Source organism: Chaetura pelagica, unplaced genomic scaffold, assembly GCF_000747805.2.
Source record: "Chaetura pelagica isolate M959 unplaced genomic scaffold, ChaPel_1.0 scaffold354, whole genome shotgun sequence".
Taxonomy (NCBI): Eukaryota; Metazoa; Chordata; class Aves; order Apodiformes; family Apodidae; genus Chaetura; species Chaetura pelagica.
Genome location: NW_009953299.1, coordinates 1,577,828 through 1,602,942, shown reverse-complemented (window position 1 = coordinate 1,602,942; position 25,115 = coordinate 1,577,828). Strand labels below are relative to the sequence as shown.

The 25,115-nt window shown below is 45.4% G+C and overlaps 1 protein-coding gene across 1 annotated transcript in view; it reads right to left on the bottom strand.

The window, feature by feature from the left end:
• Positions 1–3,203: 3,203 nt before the first annotated feature.
• CCDC85C (coiled-coil domain containing 85C) overlaps positions 3,204–25,115 on the bottom strand; it is a 115,840-nt gene continuing 93,928 nt past the window's right edge. Inside the window, exons 2-3 of the mRNA XM_009998034.1 lie at positions 4,891–4,989; positions 3,204–3,293 (exon numbers count right to left, since the gene is read on the bottom strand). Of these exons, the coding sequence (XP_009996336.1) occupies positions 3,204–3,293; positions 4,891–4,989 (189 nt within the window). The remainder of the gene's footprint in view (positions 3,294–4,890; positions 4,990–25,115) is intronic.

Below are 25,115 nucleotides of genomic sequence, written 5' to 3'. Positions count from 1 at the left end.
AGTCATGCACTTTGAAAAAGATCAGTAGTACTCTTCCCCTACAGCTTCTAAAAAGATAAAAGGTCACTTTAACACTGATTTCTTTTAATATCTATTTGGATAAAAATGTGCCATTCTCGAACAAGGTTGTGCTCAGCAGTCTTACCAAGGTGCAGAGAGCCAACTGGAGCTGGTTACACCACGGCATTTCAGAAACTATGGAAATGCTCTTCACTTCAGTCACTCCCACAGAAGTCAAGGATGCGATTTCACTTCCCTTAAGCAAGGAAAGTCCATTTGTAAACAGTGGATGCTTTCTTTGCCAGAGGATTGCAGAACCCAGGGCTTCCATCTTGAGAAAATAAACTTAGTCTATTGCCCCAAATACTTGAATTTAATGACCACTATTTCAGGGGATGCTCCTTTCTTAGTGTACAAAGCTCCTCAAGTAATTTTCACTGAAGACAGCTCACAGGTAAGTCAATTTAAATAGGCATGTAAAACACCTTTTTAGACGACTGAAAATTCAGTACCCAAGTCATCCTGTAAAGTCATTGAGCATCATTTTACCTCAGGAAGACACTTTCAAGCTCAAATGGAGCTAGGTATGAAGTGACCCTTAAAACCTTGCAAAAGGAACACCCCAGCATACAGCACTGCCACATCCTGCCAAATCAGTGGTGCAGATCTTTCATTGAAGATTTATGCTGCCAAATGGAATCTGAAAGACATAGGATATACCCTAAGGTTATCAAGACTGTTCGTTGAACTACTGGCTACCCAGTGAAGCAGCTTTTCAGGATTTGCAGCACTTACTTCCCTTGTAGGTGAGATCTGTGGGTGGAACAAAACCAGCTTTGCTTGAAGTCATTGGATACATACTGAGAGAGATGTGATAGCAGGGAATACTTGAATGAGAATTACATAGCTGGTGAGACTAGTAATCTGATTAGTACAGCTCTTGTTGAGAGGACCTGCTAGTCCAATATACTCCAAAAATAGCAAGCACGTCATCAACACAATTAACTACAAGTGCTGGCAACATTTGCATTGCTTTAGCTAAAAGTCACAGACTTAAATTAACCTTGTTCCCAATATGCTTAAATTCTCTGCTTAATCCAGTGATTAGATACCACCAAAATTAAAAGGGACTTTCAAGCAGATAGATGAAAGTAACCCTCTGTTCAACATTAGCCAGTAAGGAAGAATGATGCCTCTGCTTTACATCACCTTTTCTGGTACGAAAATGTCAAGGTATAAATTGTACAGGAGGAAGACAAGTAATTAATAGTGACTAGAAACTGGAGGTCAAAACAAAAAGCAAAGAGGAAGAAATCTGGAATCCACAAAGGTGCCATATTTTAAATGAGGCAGTCAGGCTCTATCATGGATTTTTCCAGACACCTTAAATGTAAATATTACTGAACTTGGAGTTAGCAAGCTCAGCTTTGCTGCAGGAGCACTAGTAAGAAATAAACTACTGGTGAGTGTGTGAGTAAGAGCGTGAGTTTTGAGGGTGGTTCCTGGTTTGTGTAATTTTTTTTTCATATAGCTTCTTAATCTTGACTGCTACAGTTTTATTTCTGCAATAAATAATGATGTCGTGCTTACTCTTCCTGGTTACTATGTATTCTGGTTGTATTCCTTCTCTGTTTTTTTACTGGTTCCAGATCTGAGCTCATACACTCCAAATTCTTTACCCAGGCAGCCAGAATATTGCATGCCATGGCTCCAATTACCTTCCATAACTTGCTGCATGGGCTTCTTGTTATTATATCAGTGCTCCATGTGAATACAATACCACAAGTCAAGAACTCAACTGGTAGAACAAAGTAATTTAAGAGGAAGAATCTCTCCAGCTAATTCAGCTGTCTGCAGCTGTGACTGATTCTCTTGGAGAACAAAAAGAAAGTGATGGTGTCTGAGGTCATTAAATCTTTGAAATAATCGTTAAATTGATGCAACTTTTGAAGAGGAGGCTTTGATCTTCTCACATGGCTGTCTTTAAAAAATTTTTACACCAAGTATTTTAATAACCAAGTCCCGCTTCCTTTGACTATTAGGAAAGAACATCTAATGAAATACAGGGACAGCTGCTATGACAACTTGGAAAAGAAAGGAGTCAAATTCTTACGGCTATACAAGCAGCTACTCCACAATTGCAAAATATAAGTCCCATTGTTTTATATACAACCATTAGAAGAAGGAAAAACCCACTTGTTTTGGTTCATTAACAAAAATAAAGCTTGAATGGCAGGAAGTAGTCTCAACCGACAGCCTGTGTTCATGGAGTTTTTATTCAGCTCTGCAAGGTTGTTATTTGGATACCTTACACAGGAATAAGTATAGGTGAGGGATCCAGCAAGAACATTAAAAAAAACCCAACAAAATCTTCCTTATGTAAAAGATGAGCTGCTCTCAAAGATCCTGTGAAAGTCATAAGCACTGTTAGGCCAGCACGTTCTGCTGAATTACTTTGTAGTAAAAGCTTTACAGGTAAAGCATTGCTGTATTTGTAGGGAATACTGGCATGTGACTTCATTCACATGACAACTGCAAAAATCTTATATCTTTTGTTCATTAAAAACAGTTCATTAACAGCTGATACAGAGTCTTAAGCCTTTCTGCAGACTTGTGTGATGAGCACCACCGTGCAACCTACAAAGTGTACCAGTGCTTTTAGCTCTCCACTCTTTACTGTACAGTAAGGACCTCCTAAAAAGGTGTTTGCAGCTCAGGAACTTGGCAGGCTGTAAGCCAATTAATTCAAATTGCTCTTTCCTTGGAAGGTGCTGCCTGGAGCCACTAACCCAGCTATGAATCATTGACAAGTGAGTGGACTGGAGGGATACAAACCGTGACTTCTCCACAGGTTAAGGGTTCTTCTTGTTCCTCTTAGAAATTCTCTCAAGTTAGTTAATTCTACAAACAGACCATTACAACAAAGCAGGTTTGAACTACAATACAAATTATGCAAGTCTGGCATTACTGGATGGTTACCCATTGAACAGTAGTTCCAGAGCACCACAGCCTGGAAATCAGGCCTTTAGCTGCCATATTTACACTATTGTTTCAAAAAAAACCCAAAACAAGGGGAAAAAAAAAAAAGGAAACCCTGAAAAAAACTCAACCCCAGCTCCCCAAGAACAGTCAGCCAGGAATGCTGAGCTCTGCCTCTTTAGTCTTCACAGAATCAATCACTTCCAGCCTCTTGGATGGTGTTCTTACAAGGGACCCTTGAACTGGTTTCCTGAAAGATGTTGCCTGATGGAAGGTTTGGAGCTTGCAGCATCACCCAGCTTTCGCCAGACGACCTGTAAGAGAAAATTAAGAGGTGGGATAGAGAAAGATAGGAATTTTAAAAACCCCCAAAGCTTCTGATGAGTTGCAGTATTTTTATAACTGCAGTCTGAAAATGAAACGAGCAGTTTCCCAGAGCTGGGCTGCAATTCTCAGCAGAGCCCCTGGATGGCATCTGTGCTCCAGATTCCAAGGAAAAAAAACATTGATGCATTTTTCTAATTAGTCTCTCTTGAAATTAGAACCGTTTTTGCCTGGGGTAATAGTATAAAACAAATATGCTAGGTTCAGTAGTTAAGTTCAATGCTAGGTCAAGCCTGCCATGCTTACAGAAATGATGTTACGCTGAACAGAAAAGGTAATGAAAAAGATAACGATTTAAATTTTTTATATATATATATATATGTGTGTGTGTGTGACTTCTTAAAAACATACATTTTAGAAAATGCAAAGCACTTCATAGCTGCCTTGAGTCTACATAAAATTAATATTTAAGGAAAAAGCAGCTGATGATACACAAACAGAAATCAATCCATTTGGGAGGATAAAGTTATGGCACTTTACCCTTCCCCATGTGTGTCTGCAAAGGAATGTGGCATTAAGCAGACAAAACACCCTCAAAAGGAGGCCCTCTTTTCCTCTGGTCTTGGCTTTTCTTATAGGGATCCAGCAACCAAAGCAAAGTGCCTCAGCCCTTGCCAAGGATGATTGCAGTGATTTAGCTCTGCAAGATGCAGTTGTGTTCTTTACATTCTCTTTTTAGGGTTGGGGTGGTTTTTAGAATTTAAACCGAGGGTTAGGCTCCTCTCTGCTGCTGTGAGGCATTAGCCAGTGCCACTTGGGCTGATCACCAAGGAGGAATTCTAAAGGAGAAGGCTCCATAAGTATCCTCCTCTCTGCTGTGGGCACTGCTGACACGGCTGAGCAGCAAATCCCTGACTGCAGGCAACATGCAGCTTGAGTCATGTTCTGACAGAAATCCCAAACTCTTTGGTCAAGGCCAAAGTGTAGCCAAGGTGCTTTGAAGCTGGAGGCAGTGCCACAGCAGCAGAGACTGCAGAGCAGAGGTTTGGTACAAATGCTCATCATACAGGATGTGGCAAGCTCAGGTAACAGTGTGGTTGCCCACCATGTTGGAAGTGCCAAAAACATCCCACACGTCATGATGTTCAACTGCTTCAGACATGAATATTCTCCCTCTGTGGTTATCTTATGGTTTAGGCTCAAAGCCATTCAAGCTGTATAGCTTTAAAAATTGTAACTAGTTGCTGCTCAGCCCAAACTACATCCCCTAAGTTGGAGTCAAATCCTAACAGGACTCTCCAAGCCAAGGAGAGCCCATTGCACAGCTCTAGGCCAGCTGGACTAGCTGCTCTGCACCCTTGAAGGCAGCAGAGTGGGAAGCATATGCCACAGCAAAGGCTGCTCTGTGCAGTGAATTCAAGTTACTGATACCCAGAGCCTTGGTCAGCACAGCCTCCTCTCTTCCCCTATGCCAGTGGATCTCAAATCGTGTTTGATGGGCCTTGTACACAGCAGACCCCTGCTGCTCTGTTCTTGTAACAAAAGGACACCAAAGAAACCCCTAGAGCTGCTGAGAGGAGTTATTACATTGCACATTTCACGAACAATCGCCTTCTCCTTTTCACTCAGGTCTTCTTCATAGTTGTCTTGCATTTGCCTGTCCAAATTTTCATGGACCTCAAGGACCTACAAAAAACAGTAACACAAAAGCATTACACTCCTCAAATAATTAAGTGTCCCTAACAATTTCATTAACCAGTATTCAAACTGGAAGGATTTACAAAGCCTTCAGAGTCAGAGCACTGCAAAGACAAGCACAACCCCTAGCTGGGCACCTCCATCATGGTCTCCCTTAACTAGCAATGGAATGCCACCGCCCCACCTACATGGGGTGACTGCCACCACAGCCCCAGGGGAACATGTGACAACCTGCAGTGAGTTGCCTGCACCCACAAACACATCTCTTCCAGGAAGGCTGCTGATGGCTCCGTCTTCCAGGCAGCATCCCCAAGGCAATCCCACAGCAAGTCGTGCTCCTTTCATTCCCCTCTTTTGCAGGAGCAGAGCTTCCCCGCTCCCTTCTGCTAATCCAAGTCATGGGGCAGCTGTGGCCAGCCCAGGCCAGCAGCTTTTTGGTCTAGTAGAATTTTAACCATCGAAGAAAGAGGGAAACAGGGTTTTGTACCACTGAAAAGCAGAGAATTATCCACTGTGCAGCTTAAGCATGTGGTCTCCAATCAGCCATGATCTTTCAGATCTTAAACAGACACGGCCAATTACGCTCACCTTTTGGCTGAAAATTGTTTTTAACTCATTTAGTTTCTTAAGGGAGCCCCTTGGAGGCCCATGATGACAGCAAGCAAGACACGGGCTGTTAGCACAGATCCCTGGGACTGATTCAGAGATGCCAATTAGATTCCTGGAACTTACACTGTTGCCCTCTGAGCTGGATGCAGCCAGGATGCAGAAGGAATGGAGCTGAGAAAAAAACAGTATTGCTTCCCAGGACCCCACCTGCTGACTGCAGCCCTCTGAATATGCTGTCCCCACTGTGTGCTAAGTGCCATGGTGGATTTGGGTCATCCTCTCCTTGTGCCACACTGTCCTCTTAAGATGGAGATAATCACCTCGATTCCCCAAGCTTTTCTTTAATCACTGTCAGCACCATACAGCAGGTGTAAATATTCCCACACTTCCCAGGGAAGCACAAAACCAGATGCAGAACAAGGATGGGTTCCACCCTGTGCTGAGGTATACAGCACTGGCTGCTCCACGAGATGGGATAGCAGGGTAGATTATCCCCTGGTCTGCCTCAGCACAGCAATCCTGCTGTACTGCAACTGCATTACCAACAAAAATAGGTCATTCTCCTAGGGCCCTTAACCTACTTCTAAAATGCACCAGTTTAGTTTAGTTTAACCAACATAGCTGGGACCGACCCTTGCACAAACAAGAATTATCCACATCCTTTCTAAGAAGAGAGGAAGGGCAAGAGCAATGCAAAAAGTATGCAGGTGCTGACAAAGAGAGCATCTATTTTTTGCTAAACAGGAGGGAATTAATTATTGATCCAGCTGGACTCACACATTGAACTTGCTCGTCTGCAGTCAGTGTGGCTCCAGCACCAGCTGCAAAGGCAGGGGTCGGCAGGATCACATCCCTGTGCGGAGCACCAGGGCTGCCTGGCTGGCAACTAAGTACTGGAAGGTGTCAAGGACAACTGTGGTTTAGATTAGTTAAAGATCACATCAGCTCTAGCCTCTGCTACCACCAGCCATCAATCCTGCAGGCACGAGAGTCTCAGCAGGCCAAAATACACTGGTTTTCCCTGACTTTTGCTTGAAGTAACTATGCATTCTAGGAGGTGTTGAAGGGTGGCACAGTCCCTTTCCTTCAGTGGAAATGTATTTCAATGGTGTAAATCAGGCAGACCTGGAGCTGAAAGCCTATCAGACAGAAGTTATGGCTGTATTTCATTTTTGCATTACATAGGACTCATTTACCCTGGAAACCATCCTGCTCCCCAGGTCCACCCCACATCTGGGTAGGTACTTTGTAAAGATATACTAGTATCTTGGGTACGGGCAAAAGAGATTTGATAGCCTATCCTAGAAAGGCGTGATGGAAAAAAATATATGCTGAAGAGTGAAACCACCTCCTGAAAAAAGACAGGAAGCCCTCTTTGTGCTGACCCAGCCCCAGCCATTCTCAGATTCTGCCAGGCGCCACTTCAGCTGTTTAGAAGGACCAGGTTAATGTTCCTCCAAAGACATCGCTGGTGTCTATGGATGCGCTTTCACATAAATTGTCTATGGCTCAGCTAAAGTTCAAGGACTGCAGATTCAGTGTGGGTCTATGAAACTGAGGTATATCCTCCTGTGATTTCTGCCACATTTCCACCAAGGAGCCAATAGAAAACAGACAAGTGTACTCCAGGCTCGAGGCAGCTCATGCCTTCCTGTCCTTTTTGCTCTTCATCAAGCTGCACTGACAGCACTTGGCCCTTTGTGCATACACCAGCATTGTGTGATCTCCCTGGCTAAAACACCAGTGGTGAGAGCAGCCTGCCCTGCTCAGGCTCAGGGCAATTCCTCATGTAGGGGAATGGGGCCGGACTGGGTAACTCTGCTCTTCTGCCTGGGGATGCCACCTCCTGAAGACAACCTGCATCTCACTCTTGATGAGCACACTGGCTCATCTAGCTTTCTCCTCCCTGGTGATATGCAAACTGCAAGGAACACCTCAGGTATATTTAGTTCTCCTTCATGACTGCATGTCTGTGACCAAGGCATTGTCACCTCAAAGTACTCAGTCCATCACATCCACCTCCCTGCTGATTTGCTGTACTGGACCCACACAACCACGCAATGTACATTTAAAGAACAAACAAAAAGAACCCCACCAAAGAGTCAGAATGACTGCATTAAAGCTTTGGAAAGGGAGTTCAAAGTTAAGCCAAGCATTTCTGTACCAGGAAGCACTCTGAGATTGAGGGATGTTTTCTGAAGGGTGAAAGCTTCACTCATTTTATTGATGTATAAGTCAACTGGGCAAAGCACTGGTAAACACAGTATCCTCCTTTGGCAAAGGAACAGTCTGTATGCCCTGCTAGGGCTTTTCCCTAGTTTTGGCAGGGCCAAACCCTGCCTCACCCAATGTGAGCGGCAGTGACTGATCACCGGCTCAATGGCTCTGCACACATGTAGAAGTCCAGGCTGCTGCTGCAGGGGGTGGTGGGTTAGAGGCTAAATGCATTTCTCTTGCACTTGTCTCTTTCTCAACTCCCCACGTCTTTAGCAGGTTTGCTCAATTCCTAAGAAAAGTGCTTTGATGTTCAGCGAGCTATTGAGCTGTAGCTTATGTACCTTTTATTCTCGTTAGCAAAAACAGCTGTTAGAAGTGCCAACCTGTCATCTCGCTCCTTATTTAGTAGGTGCAATAAACAAAAAAAAAAAGTATTTCAGAAGCAAAAATAAAGAAATTCCCTAAATGTCCTCAAGACAGAACAAACTTATTCTAAATGGCAGGTGATGCTTCAGCTACACAGCTAGCATTCAGCTGCTAGAAAAAGCCACAGGAAAAGCCTAGATGACATTACATAGGTGGGTGCAGATGGAAGCAATCCAGAAACCCTGCAGAGTGCACAGCCCCTCAGTGACCCTTGCTTGGGCACAGAGCTGCCTCCTTGCAGCCACACCACTTCTGGACAGATTTGAATTCAAGTAGCCCACAAGAGAAGCAAAGTCAACTTCCAACTGTCCTTGACTTTCCTTGTGGTAAGGAGCTGGCCTGCTACAGCCATAAGGACTTCTTTGCACAACCCAGATGGGCTTTTTCTAATATCAGATGTGGTATAGCCAAAGCACAAAGTCAACTCTCTTCTCCTCCTCAAGGAAAGGCCATGACCTGTATCACAGGCAGTGAGGGTCTAAGTTAGTAGCAGCATCCAGTTTCTCACAAGCAGGGACTGGCATTGGAAAAGCTGCCCAGATCTGCAATGTGCAAATAAGACTTACTCCATATGCTACAGCATGCTGTGGCCAAAAAACATTATCTTCTATCTATCCACAGCTGGTGACCAACAGCCACAATCTCATGGTGTCACAAGAAGTGAGGAGGAGAAATTGAGATCATGACCAGTTTCTTCAGTCCTTCCAGTTTTCAACTGATCCTTGGAAATGGGCCACAGGATAGAAAAAAACCCTCCTTCTCATCCCTCCCTGCCACACTGACCTACAGAAGAATTTCCTCCTCACTTCACATGTGAGAATGTTTTTAACCCTAGGTGTGTGGGCAGGACACACCACGTGAGATAATTTGTGCCCCACGAGATGTGACTGCTTAGGGCATCTGCTTCCATGGGTGGAGAATGGATTGAGAACAGCGTTGAGGAGGAGGACCTCGAAGTGTTGGTCAATGAAAAGCTCAATATGAGCCAGCAATGTGCACTTGCAGCTCAGAAAGCCAACTGTGTCCTCGGCTGCATCAAAAGAAGTGTGGCCAGCAGGCCAAGGGAAGTGATCCTGCCCTCCTACATAAAGAGCTTGGAGCAAGTCCAGAGGAGGGTCATGAAGATGATCAGGGGACTGGAGCACCTCTCTTGTGAAGACAGTCTGAGAGAATTGGGGCTGTTCAGCCTGGAGAAGAACCTCAGGAAGACCTTTCACTACCTGAAGGGGCTACAAAAAAGCTGGGGAAGGGTTTTCACCACGGTTTGTAGTGACAGGACGAGGGTAATGGTTCTAATCTGGAAGAGGGTAGATTCAGGTTAGACACTAGGAAGAAATTATTTAGTGTAAGGGTGGTGAGACACCAGAGCAGGTTGCCCACGGAAGTTGTGGATGCCCCCTCTCTGGAAGCATTCAAGGCCAGGTTGGATGGGGCTTTGAGCAACCTGGTCTAGTGGGAGGTGTCCCTGCCCATGCAGGGGGGTTTGGAACTAGATAATCTTTAAGGTCCCTTCCAATCCAAGCCATTCTATGATTCTATGACTCTGTGGTTCCTTACCCCAGCTGTGGCACTTGCCAGGGTTTTGAAGACAAATATACCCCACCAGCCAAATTACAAAACTGCAGAGGAGATTTTATTCCAGTCTTTCCTAGTGATCAACAAAGCTCTGAAGTAGAGGATTAATAATAATGCTAATAATAATAAGTGCAAACAACCAGTCATCCAACTTCAACTCTTTCATATTCATCATTGCACCAGACCTCCCAAACTTTACTTCAGTTTCCAAGAATCTTCCTCATTAATTTTCCAATCCTTTCCATAAGCCTATCAAACCACATCTTAAAACCATTTATTTCTTGCCCTTCCTAAGAGACTCAGTCCCACAACCCCTAAAGCAAATAGGAACTTAATTTCCCTCAGAATGTGTTCATAATTAATTTATAATTAATTGATCTTGCAACTTAAACCCACTATCAACTCTGCTTAATATTGTCCCTCATGACCACCTCACTAAATGCAAGAAGCATTTAGAAGAGCAGGAAGTTACAAACACCAGTTTGGGAAGAAAAGGCCAACAGCAGTAGTCTGGAAAACACAGGACATATGTATGCAGGCAAGTGAACTGCCACTTGTGTGGTCAGTGCTCCTTTGGGAACTAGTAAAAATTGTACTAAAGGTATTTTTTAATCCTTGATGGTGCTGGACACCCTTCCCTTAAGATCCAATGGGAGTTACACAGTCTGGGTATATAAAGCCTCAAATAAGCTGAAAGATCAAGATTTTCAGCTTGAAAGATCTTTTATAATTTAAATTTGATCCATACCAAACTTGTCTTTTGTAATTCCTTACACACCATAAATGCATAGAAGATCAACAGCTTGAGAAACAGTGACACTCAAATATCCCCCTGGAATCTTACAGCTGCCCAGTGGAACTAACATCCTTGGCCAGCTGCACTACTGCTTCTCCTGACACTTGTAGGTTTTGTCAACACCAACTGACACATCTGTCCTGGAGCTGAAAGACCCCAGACAAACACAAAAAAGGAATGTGGAAATACTAAAAACTAGTACATTTAGGGAACTTATAGATCAAAGCGATGAGCAGCATCTGTGCCCTTTACTTAGCTGTCAGATGTGGAAAGGTACAAATCAAAGATCTTTGTAACCAGCAATGTTCAGGTCTAAGACAAAGGAAGTATTCAAGGTCAGGTTGGATGGGGCTTAGAGCAACATGGTCTAGTGGGAGTTGTCCCTGCCCATGCAGGGCGGTTGGAGCTAGACGTTCTTTAAGGTCCCTGCTAATCCAAGCCTTTCTATGATATCTAGATGTATGACAGCTAGTGATGATTCTACTGCTGGACCTTTTTTCACCTGCTATGACCTGCACCTGAGCTCCAGAGCTGTCATCCAGGAATCCTCCTTTAATTTGATGAAAGTTTTTTAACCCTGTACAAAAAAAAATCTTTCAGCTTCAACAAACCTAAATCTATAAATCAGCATATTCCAACCAGAATTTAATTTAGTTAGAGACTTTCCAGCCATTCCTATGGCACCTTGGAAATAATTTGTGCTTCTTTGTCCTCTAGATACTCAGAAGTAACTTGCTTAATGAGTTAGACATTTAACACCAGGGTATTACACTTTTTATGCTAATAGATGGTCACTAGGACTTGGGAACTGCTGTGAAATCATAGTGCAAGTTTTCTTCTTCAACTCAGCTAGCAGTGTCCCATGACTTACTGCCAACAATAATTAGCAACAAAACATATGTAGGAACTGCATTTTTGTGTCCCTTTTAGAAAGAGCATTTCAGTCACTGCTGTCAGCCACTCCACAGACCCAGTTTATACAGCAAAGATGAACAGAAAGGGTAACAAACACCTTCAGCACCAGGAGCTTTTGTTGGAGGTCTCCAACCCAAAAAAGTGATGCATGATCTTGCTTAACTGCACAACTATTTGAAGCCATGATTACTCATCATGACACATGTGCTGGTTACCAATAATCTGCATGAGAACTAACTTTATACTTCTAGTTGTGTTTCAATGAGAAGCAAACTTCCAGTTCTGCAACTCTGGTGTCTGTCACACCACACTGCACTGTACCACACCATGGTACATCCTTACCTTCATAGCATGCACAACAGCTTCTGGTTTCTGACCAACAGGGACATATCCTGCTGCAGGAGAAGATGCAAGATCAGATGTCATGCGAGCTGGTCCCTGTTGAAATAAGATAAGATATTCTTTGATTCCCTTTGGGTGATTTAAGCAACGAGGAAGGAAACATCCAGAAAATCTGAGCACTAGCTTCTCCAAAGTTAGCCCCCTTCAGCCATCTGCAGAGACTAAAGACACCATTACCCCTTCCTCCTTACTCACTTGATTTAATGCCAGTTAAGCCTATCATCACTCAGTCTAGATTTATTGAGGCAGGAGATCACTGTGGTTTAAAGCTAAATTGATTCAAGAAACATTTTTTACTCACTTAGGATAACTTTGTACAAGGACAAGATCAAACAGTTCTCATCCTTCTAGCCAAGGGAGCAATGCAAAATAAGATGATTTTCCAGCATAAAGCAGTCGTTTCTAAGAAGCTGCATTAATGAAAGAAACAGTTGGCATAACTTCATTGCTTTTCTGGCAACATTTTCACATAGACATCAAGTACCAATCTTCAGCTACAGAGAAAATTGTGAAGGCAACCTTAAAACAAGCAGATGTCCAAAGCTAATGTTGGCTGGGTTTGTTCCCAAAATGCTGGCCAGTCTTCCTACATGAAGGATCCCATTGGGAAAGATGCTGAAATAACATTTTACAAAAGATTTCTACTGTCCAAACTGCCTTGTAAGCACTTTTCACGGGGCTTTCATTTTTAAAGGCATCCAACTTGGATTGAGAGACACAATATCTTTATTCAGTGAGATGCACCCTGCCTGTCCCTAATATTTGTGCATAGCATTGTAGCAGTGAGAGAAATCAACAATGAAACCATTGACCAAACTCATATTTAGTTTTCACATCCTTTAGGAAACACAAAGAATGACTATACTGAGGACCTCTGAAAGCAAATTAGGATGGCAGAGCACCATGTAGCACCATCACAGGAAGGCTTTCACACACGACACATGAGGGACTCCATTCTCATCTTTTCCACGTTTAAAAACACAGCATATTTTATGCTCCAGCTCATCACTTTGCCTTCTAAGCCAAGGCCAGCAAGCTAGTTGTGCCAGAAAGGAGGACCACCAGAGGGTCACTTTGCCACCTCTCATTCTTCCAAATGTTTTAAGTTGTGGGGTTCTTTTTACTAATGAAAGTACTCTTGTGCTTACATTGAAGAGAAAGGTGAGCCAATCCATTAGACTACACACAAAAATATCATAAAAGGCATGGAGTCTTTCATGTCTAGGTCACTGATCTGTACTTAACCCATGTATGTATGATCAACAACCATTAACTCACAATAACCTTCCTATAAAGCTACTGGTGATACAAAAACTTCCTTCTGAGAGGCAGATACCTCAGAAAAAGGAAAATTAGATTTACTAACTCCACAATAATTCTCCAAGGAATTTTAACAGACTGCTAAAGCACAGAGACCAAGAGACACTCACAGGTTGGGCATGGTTTTCAATCTGCTGGCAGCGGGTTACAGCTTGCTGGAGCTGTGGCCACCTGGGGACATGTCCTCAGCCACCCCATCCATAATGTCACACAGAAAGGGCAGAGGCTGGGGCAGATGCCTCAGGGCCTGGGTCCAGCCAGTCTACAGCTTCCACTTATCACTGCAAAATGGATTCACAGTGCAGGTTAATGCAACCAGAGTCCTTCCAGAATCGGCCTCTCCAAGGCCAAATACACCAATACCTGCATAATTCCTCTGTCTTCAGCATGAAATCTGCTTTCTTTCCAGAAACATCCAAGATAATGACAACTGAAAGCAGAATACTCAGGACTTTGTGGCCATGAACAATACTTGATACAGATCTTCCCCCACGACCCTCTTCACAAGTAACACTAGAAATGCCCAGCGACAGTCTAGCATTCAATATTCTTCTGAATTGAGAGTAATATTCACAGAATTCACAGAATTTTTTGAGCTGGAAGAGACCTTAAAGATCATTGAGTTCCAACTCCCCTGCATGGGCAGGGACACCTTCCACTAGAACAGGCTGCTCAGAGCCCCATCCAACCAGCCCATGAACACCTCCAGGGATGGAGCCCCACAACATCTCTGGGCAGCCTGTTCCAGTGTCTCACCACTCTTACACTGAATAATTTACACCTGATCTCTAACCTAAATCTCTCTTCTTTCAGCTTACTACCATTACCTCTTTTCCTCTCACTGCATGCCTCTGTAAAAATACCCTCCCCAGCTTTCCTGTAGCCCCTTCAGGTACTGGAAGGCCATTATGCGGTCTCCCTGGAGCCTTCTCTATTTCAGGCTGAACAACACCAACTCCCTCAGCCTGTCCTCATAAGAGAGGTGCTCCAGCCCTCAGATCACTTTTGTGGCCCTTCTCTGGACATGTTGCAACAAGTCCACATCTTTATTGTGCTGGGGGCACCAGAGCTGGACACAGTATTCTAGGTGATGTCTCACCAAGGGAGAGTAGAGGGTCAGAATCACCTCTCTTGATCTGCTGGCCACACTTCTTTTGATACAGCCCAGGATGGAGTTGGCCTTCTGGGATGCAACCGCACATTGGTGGCTCATGTCCAGCTTTTGACCACTAGTACCCCCAGGTCCTTTTCCACAGGGCTGCTCTCAAGCATGACCTCCCTCAGCCTGTATTCATATCTGGCAAAATTTTAAATTGTTTTCTGACCAAACTAGTGCAGCTCCTGAGGCCTCCTGTATGACAGGCAGCAGCAGCTTCTCCTCACAGAACTGAAGTCACTAATGAGCTACAAAGCATTTCCATGATCGTAATCACTCTCAAAATGATTATAGAATACAAATGAAACCAGAATGATTAGAGATAAATGTTTTCTAAAGAGCTTGATCATACTTCACTGATCACCATTCTGACACAACAAAAGTAATCTTGCAAGTATGGTGATGCACTGGATATATCAGATCACACAAAAAACACTCAAAAGGTCATTTTCTTTCTCAGATGGGTAGCTGAAATTCAGCAAGGGCAATCAGCTGAGCTCCAGCTGAACACAGGCAGAGAATTTTACTTAGGAAGAGAAAAATAATGTTAAAGAATGAGGGATGCAACAAACAAGGTGGACTCAAACCTTTCTGTTAAGGTCTCAGTACCAGATGACCTCATTTCTCAAAAAGGCACAATCCCTAATCCTTAGCTTGGAAGTCAGAAATCCCACCCTACTGAAACAGATGTCCAATTTGCTGAGTTCAACACTCAGCAACAGCAGAAACCTGTGTGATACAGACTTACATGAAAGAGTGCTCCAAATGACCGTGCTGCAAGCCCACTATGCCAGAAGCCACAGAAATCTTCCCACCATGTCAGACTGTTACTACAAAAGGCCAAACATGCATGTGAAGAAAGTGGTGGAGTAAGTAGGGATCTCACCAACATCTCTGCTCTTTGCAACAGTGAGATGAACCAAGTACATATAGGCACGTGGTGCCAGGAAGCACTCCCCACTGCTAAGAGTGGCTTAATAGTTACCATTATACTTAGTGCTTTTTGTGCAGTTGAACCCTTAGAGACATTCTTAGAGAAGGTTCTTTCCAGACACAGCTTCATAAAGGGGAAGTAGATGCTTCAACCCCACTGATTTCAGAGTGGTTGACAAAAAAAGGCTTTAGTCAAGCTCATATCAGCTTCCTGCATGGAGGAATACATGGAAGAGGCCAGAAAAGGTGGAATTGTAGTCGGCAAGGAAAGAAATTCCAACATATCCAGCAGGATGCATGGCCAGCCTTTGGAGGACCGAAGAAAGGAAAATGGACAGAGTTCACCGATAGTGTTAGCTGAAGGGAAGGAAATGGAAGGAACTGGAGATAAGGTCAAAGTTGCTGGACTGGAAAACTGCCAACACTGGAAGAAAAGGGAGGGAATGGGAAGAAAGAGGAGGATGTGTATTTTAACCAGCAGGAAACCAGTTGAGATGAAATGCAGGGGAGGGGAAAGCAAAGATAGAAGATAGAAGTTTGGAAGAAGGGCAGGAGGGCAGGAGGGAGGGGGAAATCTCAGGAAGTCAGTGTTAAGGTTGTTGCTGAAATCACACAGAGGAGATTCTTCATTCCTAAAATAGCTGCATTTGGAAACTGCATAAGCATTACCACAGCTGCACCCCAGCACTCTAACTCAGCTACTCTGAGGACCTCCACCACTGCAGAAATCCATGCCCTTCCTGTTCCCTATAGCTGACATTTTCACAGCCATGGGAACATGACTGACTCAGCACCCTGACAGACAATAATAGCAAGGTTAATCTGGTTACATCCTAAGAAGCAAAAACTGTCCATATAGGCAAAAAGCAATACAGTGTGTTTTGGGGCATGCATCACACTCAATTTCCTCTCCCTGTCTGGTTTTGTCACACACACACTCTCTGTATTAAATGGATGTCTGGCTCTTCCACTTGCTAGGATTTCATAGGGTTTGGTATCTCAGAGACAGTTCACTCTTCATCCTCAAACATGTGGTTATGTGGGGCATCACATAATGAGTGGTGCTAGAAGAGAGATCAGAAGTCACCAAAAAGGATGCCATTATATTTATTATAAAGCTGTTGAGAAATACTATCTTGATTGCTTTTCTAGTTTACAGGAAGCTGACACTTGAAAATGCAAAGTTTCTTATTCTCTTTGGCTACAACTAGTGCTGGAGTTGCTCCAGGTTTACAGCAGCAGAGACAAGACTGAAAGCTAGCTTATTTAACTCCTCACTTACACAAGGAATCTGTAATTCAAAAAGAAAGCAACTGTAAATCTATGTCATGGTGTCAAATGGTCACCTGGATAGAATTACATGGCACACTGCTTTCTCTGTCAGCCACAGCCACAGTCACACTGCTGAAAGAAAGCACTGCCCAGCAGTGAGACTACTAGCCTAAGTAAAAGTAGGGGCTCTAAGTTACATATTTGATGCATCAGAGATTCCAAGTGCTTGGAGGAAGCACCTTATCTTCCCCATGCACAGGGTTTGTTGACCACTGCATGTCTGAAACCCAGAGATCCTTCTCCAAGATATGTCTGTAAGAAGCAAAAGTCCAGGGAATCAAAGGCTGTGGAGCCATGTGTGACCCATCCAAGGCTTCAGAAGTAAGTCAGTGCTTTTGCTGCTCTGCAAACCACAGTGGAAGTTCAGAATTTTTGACACTGCTGTGGTGTGAATCTTTGATGAGTTCAGCCCTGGGAAAAACAGCCCTATCTTTGCTGGCAGGATGGCTCTGGGACTGCCGTGTCCCAAGAGGCTCCTGGCAAGGCTCTTCTGCATGGGAGGTGAGTGCCAAGTACCCACATACCCAGCCTCTCTTCCAGTAGGGAAACCATGACAGCAGCTCTGAAGCACCACTGAATACATTTCCCTTTCAGCCCTCACCTGCTTCTCCATTTCAAGCAGATCAGTGCTGGATATTTGCTGGTGTCTGTGATGGGACCAATGCAATTCTCAGCACTGATTGTTCCCATGTAGCACCAGCCTCCTCCTCATTCAACTACACCCACATCATGCATGCCCAAATGACAAATCCACCAGAGAAACCTAATTCTGCTCAAGACCCTCCCAAAAACCTACCACTGGAGCCTGCAGGGCTAGTGGTTCAGTCTCCAAGGCTGTAAGGAGATCATAGTCCAGCTGCATCATTAACAGACTAAGAAAAGAGAGGAACTCTGCAGTGTCTAGTGCCAGAGCATCCTTGAGGCAATATGCTACACACAGGATAAATCCCCTAGTTCTCTGTTTCTAAGAATGATGTTTGACCCTGGTGATAGCCTCAAATCCAAAGCAGAAAACAAACTAGCCCCATTCACTGGTGCAGCCCAGAACACAAAGACAATCACCAAAGCAACAGTGCTGATGTGAGAAAGAAAGAAAATCCCAAGACTGCAAATACTGACAACGATCCTTTTTAACATGACATCAAAAATGAAGAGCTGAGGCCTCAACTTGAAGCTGCTGGAGAACATTTGCTGCTCTGTATCAAGCCAAGAGGGCATTGCCAGTGTCCAAGACCAAGTTGCTTACTGAGTCCTTGCTGGCTCTATCTGGTTGAGTGGGATGTGGCCCAGCACAGATGCTGACAAGCACTGCTGTCAATACTCCACTCAAAATTAATAGGACTCTCTGTAATAGGGCATGCTGGGAACTCCTGATAGTGACACACCTCCACAGAGGCAAAATAGGCTTAAAATACAAATATTTCTTAGTAACAGTGGGAATGCTTTGGAACCCAAGAATAAAAAAGCCTAACTGGAGACGACAGGTGTCTGCTCTTTTAGAGGTTTTGGGTTGGAAATCTCAAAAAGGAGCAAAGAAACTCAGTAAACAATTTCTCCTTGATTCCTCCAGGGATCACAAAAGACATGAGACCTTGGTCCTGCCATCAGTTTTCAATCTCTTTCTGCTCAATAATATTCTGTCTTTTAATGACATTCTTTCCTACTTCAGCTCCAAGAGAGTTATTCCTGATCTGCAGAAAGACTGCAAAAGACTAAGTCTCAAAACCCAGAGGAGAATGTCACACTGATTTTACTTCACCTAACTCATAGCCCAGTCACTGAGGATGCTCCAGACCAATGTGGTGCATGCAAGCAAGTTTTAAAGCTTCTGAACCTTCACATCTTCTTCATGACTTCTATTATTTTTCCTTTAGCATTTCAAAATACAAGTGGACATTTAGGAGTCTAACCCAATTAAATAAACCACATTTTATAATGGCATACCTCAGACAATATAAAGCTAGATGAAGTCACATCAGACACTGTGAAGCTTTTATTGCTGAGACAAAACAAGGAAAATTATGTTACAGGCAGGCACTGCTGGAAAACTCACAATAAAATCCCTAAGCACGAGTATTTATCTCACAGTGGTTTTGTTTCCAGCCTGCTTATCCAGGTTTGAATTATACTTGGGCCATTCCTTAGCACCTGTCACCATCCAGATGTTTTAGGAACGGCAAAGGGACAAGTAGGAGGCAGTAACATGGAAAGGTGCCATGTTTGACTGCAAACTCCAGCCCCAGTATGTTGGCAGAACAGGGCCCAGCATATTTTGGTTTTGCAAATAGTGCTTGTGGCTACAACGTTTAGAAAGTTCCTGGGACACCAGCCAGAGACACTGCTGAGGGCAGATGGGGAAAACCAGTAGCAAAACCAAGAACCAAGAGTATGGGGTTACACTGGCATGGGAGAAACACCCCTAGACCCTTGCAGGGAATGCACCAAAGCCCTAAACCACAGTATCCCCATCAGAAATGTAGCATAGCCAGCACCGAGGGCAAGCAATGGGTGCATGCAGACAGCTGGTCTGCTCAGAAAGAGAAATCTCCCTTACACAGAGATGGGCAGCATCCCTGGGAGATTACATGAAAAAAAAATAATCAAAAAATTTCCTGTTACAACAGCCTGAGAAATTCCCTGGGCCCCACAAAAGCAGATCAGACCTCCTCATCGTTTTGCAGCCCGGGCTGTGTTTCCTGTGCTCTGCTGCCTTGCAGCTGGCAGGAGGGTTAATGGCTGAAACAAAGGGACAGCACTGAAGCATGACATGACTCTGGGCTGCCACTTCATCCTCCCTTCCTTCAAAGCCCCTTCCCTCCCTGCCACATCTTCTCATGGCCACAGCAACTCTGCCACTGCCACCAACTCGTGGTGCCCCTGAAGGGGTCCAGCTCCTCTCACAGACCTGCAGGGATGAGGCTACCTGAAGGCACCTGGCAGCAGCTCCAGGGCTCCTCGCTGGTTGCAACAAGATTTCCCAGAGGCACAAAGAAGCAACATGCATCAGCTCCTCCACAAACTGCACCATGCATAAAGCAGCCTTTTTGCCACTCTGCCTGACCACAAGACACCCTGGCCAGAGCCAGGGAGCACACAGGTCCCTTATGTGTCCAGTCTGCCTGGCAGATGATCCAAAGTGATGAAGACATTTGGTTATTGTTATTCCATGCCTATATTCAGAAAACCTGCCAGCACCCAGCTCAAAACAAATCACCTGTTCCCACCTTGTGCACTTCTATAGCTTGAACAGCCCAACATTCCTGAATCACAGAATGCTGGAAGAGATCTCCAAGATCATCCAGTCCAGTGGGCTGCCTTGCAGCTGTGAGTGCTTGACACCCTGCCACCAGGCACAGGAGAAGGGACATGTGGGAGATTTTGCACACAGACACCAGCTCCCTGGCACAACATGGCTCCCAGTCACCAGCAGGAGTAAGTGCAGGAGCCATCAGTACTCTGTAGTAGCATCTTCTCTATCAAATCAAGGGACTTCATTGCAGATGCTAATCTCCTTTGGCACTACTTAATTTGTTGCCTCTAATCATAGAGAGCAGCTGGTCATGTAAACATTCAAATCCATGAATTAACTGCTGGGTCCACACAGGAGCCAGGCAGCACCTGTCTGGTCTGTATGGCTCAGCCACCACCTCCTGCATCTTTACAGCCTGGGCTGTGCTCACCACTATCTACTTGAGTAATAAAAAGGGCTTGCATAGCCCTTTTGATTAATAAAGAAACAATTTAACTGTTTCATTGCTTTCTAGGCACAAACATCAAGAACACCTGACAAAAAACTAACCCTCCCCCGCAGCTGCCTCTGCACAGCGCTGGCTGCACGGGTTGCGCTGGGGCACCAAAGGACAAGGAGGATTTCAGGGACTGCTCCAAACAGAATAAACTAACTCAGGACATTGTTTGCAACTGGGTCTCATCTACAAACAGGAAGGGTGCCTTTCACCAGCACTGCGGATCGCAGCTCCAGCGCTGGGAAATGAGGCAGTGGGAGAGGAGCAGCAGCTGCGGGTTGGAGCAGCACCACGGAGCTAGAATGGGTGCACGCTGCTAAAAACCACCACTGACAGCTTCAGCTGCCCTCTCCAGCTTTTAAATTGCTACCAATATGACATATTCAGAGCTGTTTCTGCCTGTAAATACCTGCTAGAAGCAAACAGGAGGTCTGAGAGCTACGGCCAGAGCGAGACGACGCTGTCCCGCAGGACAAGGTGCACTAACTCCGACTGACTCACAGGGGCACTATCGGCACGAGAATTCTGAGAGGGTTGGCTGTTCTCATAAAGGAACGTCAAGCACAGTTGATTTCAGAAAGAAACAGTAGGTATTTTTCAGACGTTCCGGATTCTGAAGCGAATCTGATTTGGGGATGGGCCAGGTGAAAGGCTCTGGCTGTGTGGAGGATGCACGCAGGGGCAGAGGGACACCTGCACACATCTGTATGGCCCCTCTGAGCCTCCAGGTCAGCTTGGCTGCCCTGGCCATTGCTGGCAAAGCAGCCTCCTCCCAGGCCTGGAGCAGAGCGAGGGTCTCCCGTGCCCCCAAGTCTCCTCCGACCCACTGCCAGCCCCACACAAACGAGGATGAGAACCTACAGCAGAACCTCAAAGTAGATTCATTTTTCTCACCTCCTGCAGTTACCTGTAATGGTGGATTGTGGATACAGCCTGTCAGCGTCTCTTCTGCTCATCAAATGCCCAAACTTTTGTCATTGACAAACTTTGTGCCGGTTGGGTGCTGTTGGGAAAAAAGCCACCCACTGCTCAGAGCCACCACAATAACTGCTGATGAAGGGCAGCTGCCTTCAAAAACGGATTGGTTTGTTCTCAGCTGCTGGTAATACACTCTGAAGCTTCACAATAGCGCTCCCCAGGCTGCAAATCCCAACGAACCTTTAATTTCACTCTCTTTTCCAAAGCTGCTGTTGCCGCAGCGGCAAAAGGACTGCCTTGAATTTCTTTCTGTTCTGCTCAATAGCATCCTGGTAGTATCAGTGCTGCGAGCAGGAAGGAGCCACCTTCTGCTATGCTGCTCCATCATTGCTTCCCCTGCCTAAAAAGGGACCATGGCCATCACTGCTGAGGGAAGAAGGTGAGAAGCAGGCTTGGGGATGTTCTCTGACATGCTGGCAGTACTCAGTCCAACTGAATGCTGTGGGGATGTGGCACATGGATGAGAGAAGGTGGAGGACCATTGGGTGGCTGCTCAGGATGGGCTTGGCAGAGCAACAGAAAGGGCTGAAGGCATTTTGAGAGGCTGTGATGTGATGCTGAAGCTGCAAAGACCAGCCCTGGGGATGCAAGAGGCATTGGGCAGCCAAGGGAAACCTGCACCGAGGGGCCTTGTGCAGCACAATGAGGGGCTGGGGGCTCTATGCTGGTAAGAGCAGGGTTGCTGGGCTGTGCAGGGACACCTCAGGGCCATGCAAATGTCCCTGGTGGTCTGGGTGACTCTGCAGGGAGATCGATGCCCAGAGGGCTCCCCTGGCTCTTCTGGGTGCATCTCCTGGGCACCACAACAGGAATGGAGATCTCTGGCCATTTCAAATTTGATTTTTTAAAGTCAAGTTGGCTTTAAGAAGCTGATCCAGTTCCTCTCCCTGAGAGAACAGATCTTCTCCCACACAGGTTGAAGAAGGGACTAGAGTCCCTTCTGCTCTGAGTCCACAAGTGAGACCCAAGACCAGGCTTGGGCCACAGAGACATGTCCCTGCTTGCACCAGGCTGTCACAGGGGCCAGCTTGTTCCTCCCTCTGCAGGTAGCTGAGGGAGAGATACCAAGTCATCTTCTCGCTTCTCTTCTGCCTTAGCCCTTGCATCATAGAGGATGGAGACCCACCATCTTTCCAACCAGAAGGAAGAGACAAGACTGTCACTACTTCTGGGGTTTATCATAGAATCTTTAAGGTTGGAAGGGACCTTCAAGATCATGAAGTTCCAACCCCCCTGCTATAAGCAGGGAACCCTACCACTAGACCAGGCTGCACAAAACCTCATCTAACCTGACCTTAAAAACCCCCAGGGATGGGGCATTTAGCTACTACATGTCCTTGTATCACCTCCCCTCACCACCACTCTTGCAGGCTCAGGAGACAGCCAGCACGTCAGCCAAGGACTCTTGTATCATTCCTTCCCACCCCATCTAACGGCTTCTCTTTACACCTACAGAGCACAAACATTTGGGTTTGTTTTTATAATAGCGTGGGTGCCATCTGGCAAAACAAAATACGCTTCTCACAAGGATCTCTACAAGGCAGAGCTACGAACACAGCTGGTTGTTACAGGGTGGTGGGAATCAGCAGGAGGAGCCAAAGAAGCCAATGCTACAGTCCAGGCAGCCAGAGCCACCTCCCAGGCTTTGCAACCTGCACAAACCAGGCACTGGAGAAAAATGCAACAGGAGGCAGTGCCAGGAAGCCAGGGACTTGGCAGTCCTCTCAGACAAGTGTTCTCCACTACATAACCACACTTGTTCTGCTTCTTTGAATTTTCCTATGGACCTTGCTGGTTTTGGAGTAGATTTAGGGGGGCAATAGGAATTGTCTCTTCCCATCCTGGCCTGCAGTCGAAACCAAACTCCTGAGAGATATGGCTTTGAATCCCCTCATGGAAATCTCTTCTTTTGCAGAGATACTTATGGCAATCCCTAGAGACATATATAAAGACTGAGCACCATAATCACTGACTTCTCAGAAGAGAGAGCTTTGCTCAGCCCTCACAGAGCCTATCTGCAGGTAGACTTCCTCAGGGACTCCCAGGTCCATGTCCTGGAGAAACACAGGTCTCTTCCTCCAGCCACCACCTACAACACTACAGACAGGTCCTCCCAAACCTGGCCAGGGGAGCATTGGGAGCTCCTGCTCCTCAGCAAGGGCTCTCACAGAAAACAAGCACAGTGCAAACTCAGTACAAAAACTTAAGGAACTGGAAGCTGATATTTATTATAATCTAAAACTGATTTCTCTAACATGTCACTCACACCTGCACACCTATAAACTAACACTCAGGTATTCACCAAAATGTAAATATCCATGTGGTGTGGCCAGGACCCCTGTGTGTGACACAGAGGACAAGGGACACCTACTAGCAAGTCCTAATGACAGCTCTGGCATCCCTCCGCACTGACAGCAAAGAACTGGGTTTTGCACACATTTTTCACATGCTTTAGGAGTCAATGGTTATTACAGGCTGATTTTTATCTCAGCATCTTGCTTACTCACCCCCCATAAACACTAGGAAAGCTGCTGCCTGTTGTCTCCTTTCCCTCATTTTGGGCGCCTTATCTAAGCCTTTCCTCTTGGAACCACAGGAATAGCAATGGCACATCACAGCCTAACCTTGCTCCTTTTATCAGGGAATAGGTCTTCTAGCAGGAGCCATCTGTGCTGTGGCCTTATCACAGCACAGACCTCCAGGTCCTGACGCAAACCACACACCCCACGGTGTTTACCCATTTGTTTGCTGTCAGTTGTGTCTTTGGTCATCAACACAGGCCATCCTTGCATCCCTTGCACTAGCATTCCTGATGGTGTTTTCACACACACTTATCCATTCCCACTCCATCCACATTCACGTTAATATTTCCATTACAAACTTCTACAGTTACATCCACCAAAGACATGTTTCCTATTATAAACCACATGAACACTGCTAGTAAATTTTAATTCTAAGACAGCCAGACTAGGTCTGACTGCTAGTAACAGGCTGGTTCACTTTTAATGGTGTTTTATGCCAATGGGGATAAGTGGCTCTTCCAGGCAGGCTGGCTTATGAGCTTCTCAAAGAGAAGGTACCTCCAACCATAGAACATTGAGCAGCCCTCAGGCCACCTTCCCACGCCTGGGCACTGAGACATGGAGCCTGCCCCTCTCACTGCAGGGGAATGGCAGGTCATACAAGCAGCTGCTTGTTGTCACCTCCTCTCATGCTTCACTCAGAGCCAGAGCACAAGTGAATCACCCTCACCTCCCAAAGGACATGGTACCCTATGAGATGACTCAGGTTTGCAGTTCCCAGGGCTGGGGAGTTTGACCAGCCTGCTATCAGTTCAAGCTAACATACATGTCACACCTTGCAATGGCCAGAGGCTTGCAGGTCAGAACTAACCCGCTGGAGCTGCTTTTCCTGGATATTTGGTAACCACTACAGACTACGAAGAAAATCTGTAATTCACCATCTGCATGATGCACCACTGACTAAAGAGTGCACAGATTTGAAATTATGAGTGTCTTTCAATTCTGTGTCTTGAGTATGCACCAGTGTCCACAATCCAGGATCCATCAGAAACACCAACCTGTTTCATTGAGAGACATCAGAGCTGAGCTGGAGTGATGCCTTCATGCAAACTGCATGACAGTGAGGGATGTGCTGAGGAACTTCCCCAAAGGCAGTGACAATAATAAAACCCTGAACGGATTGACAG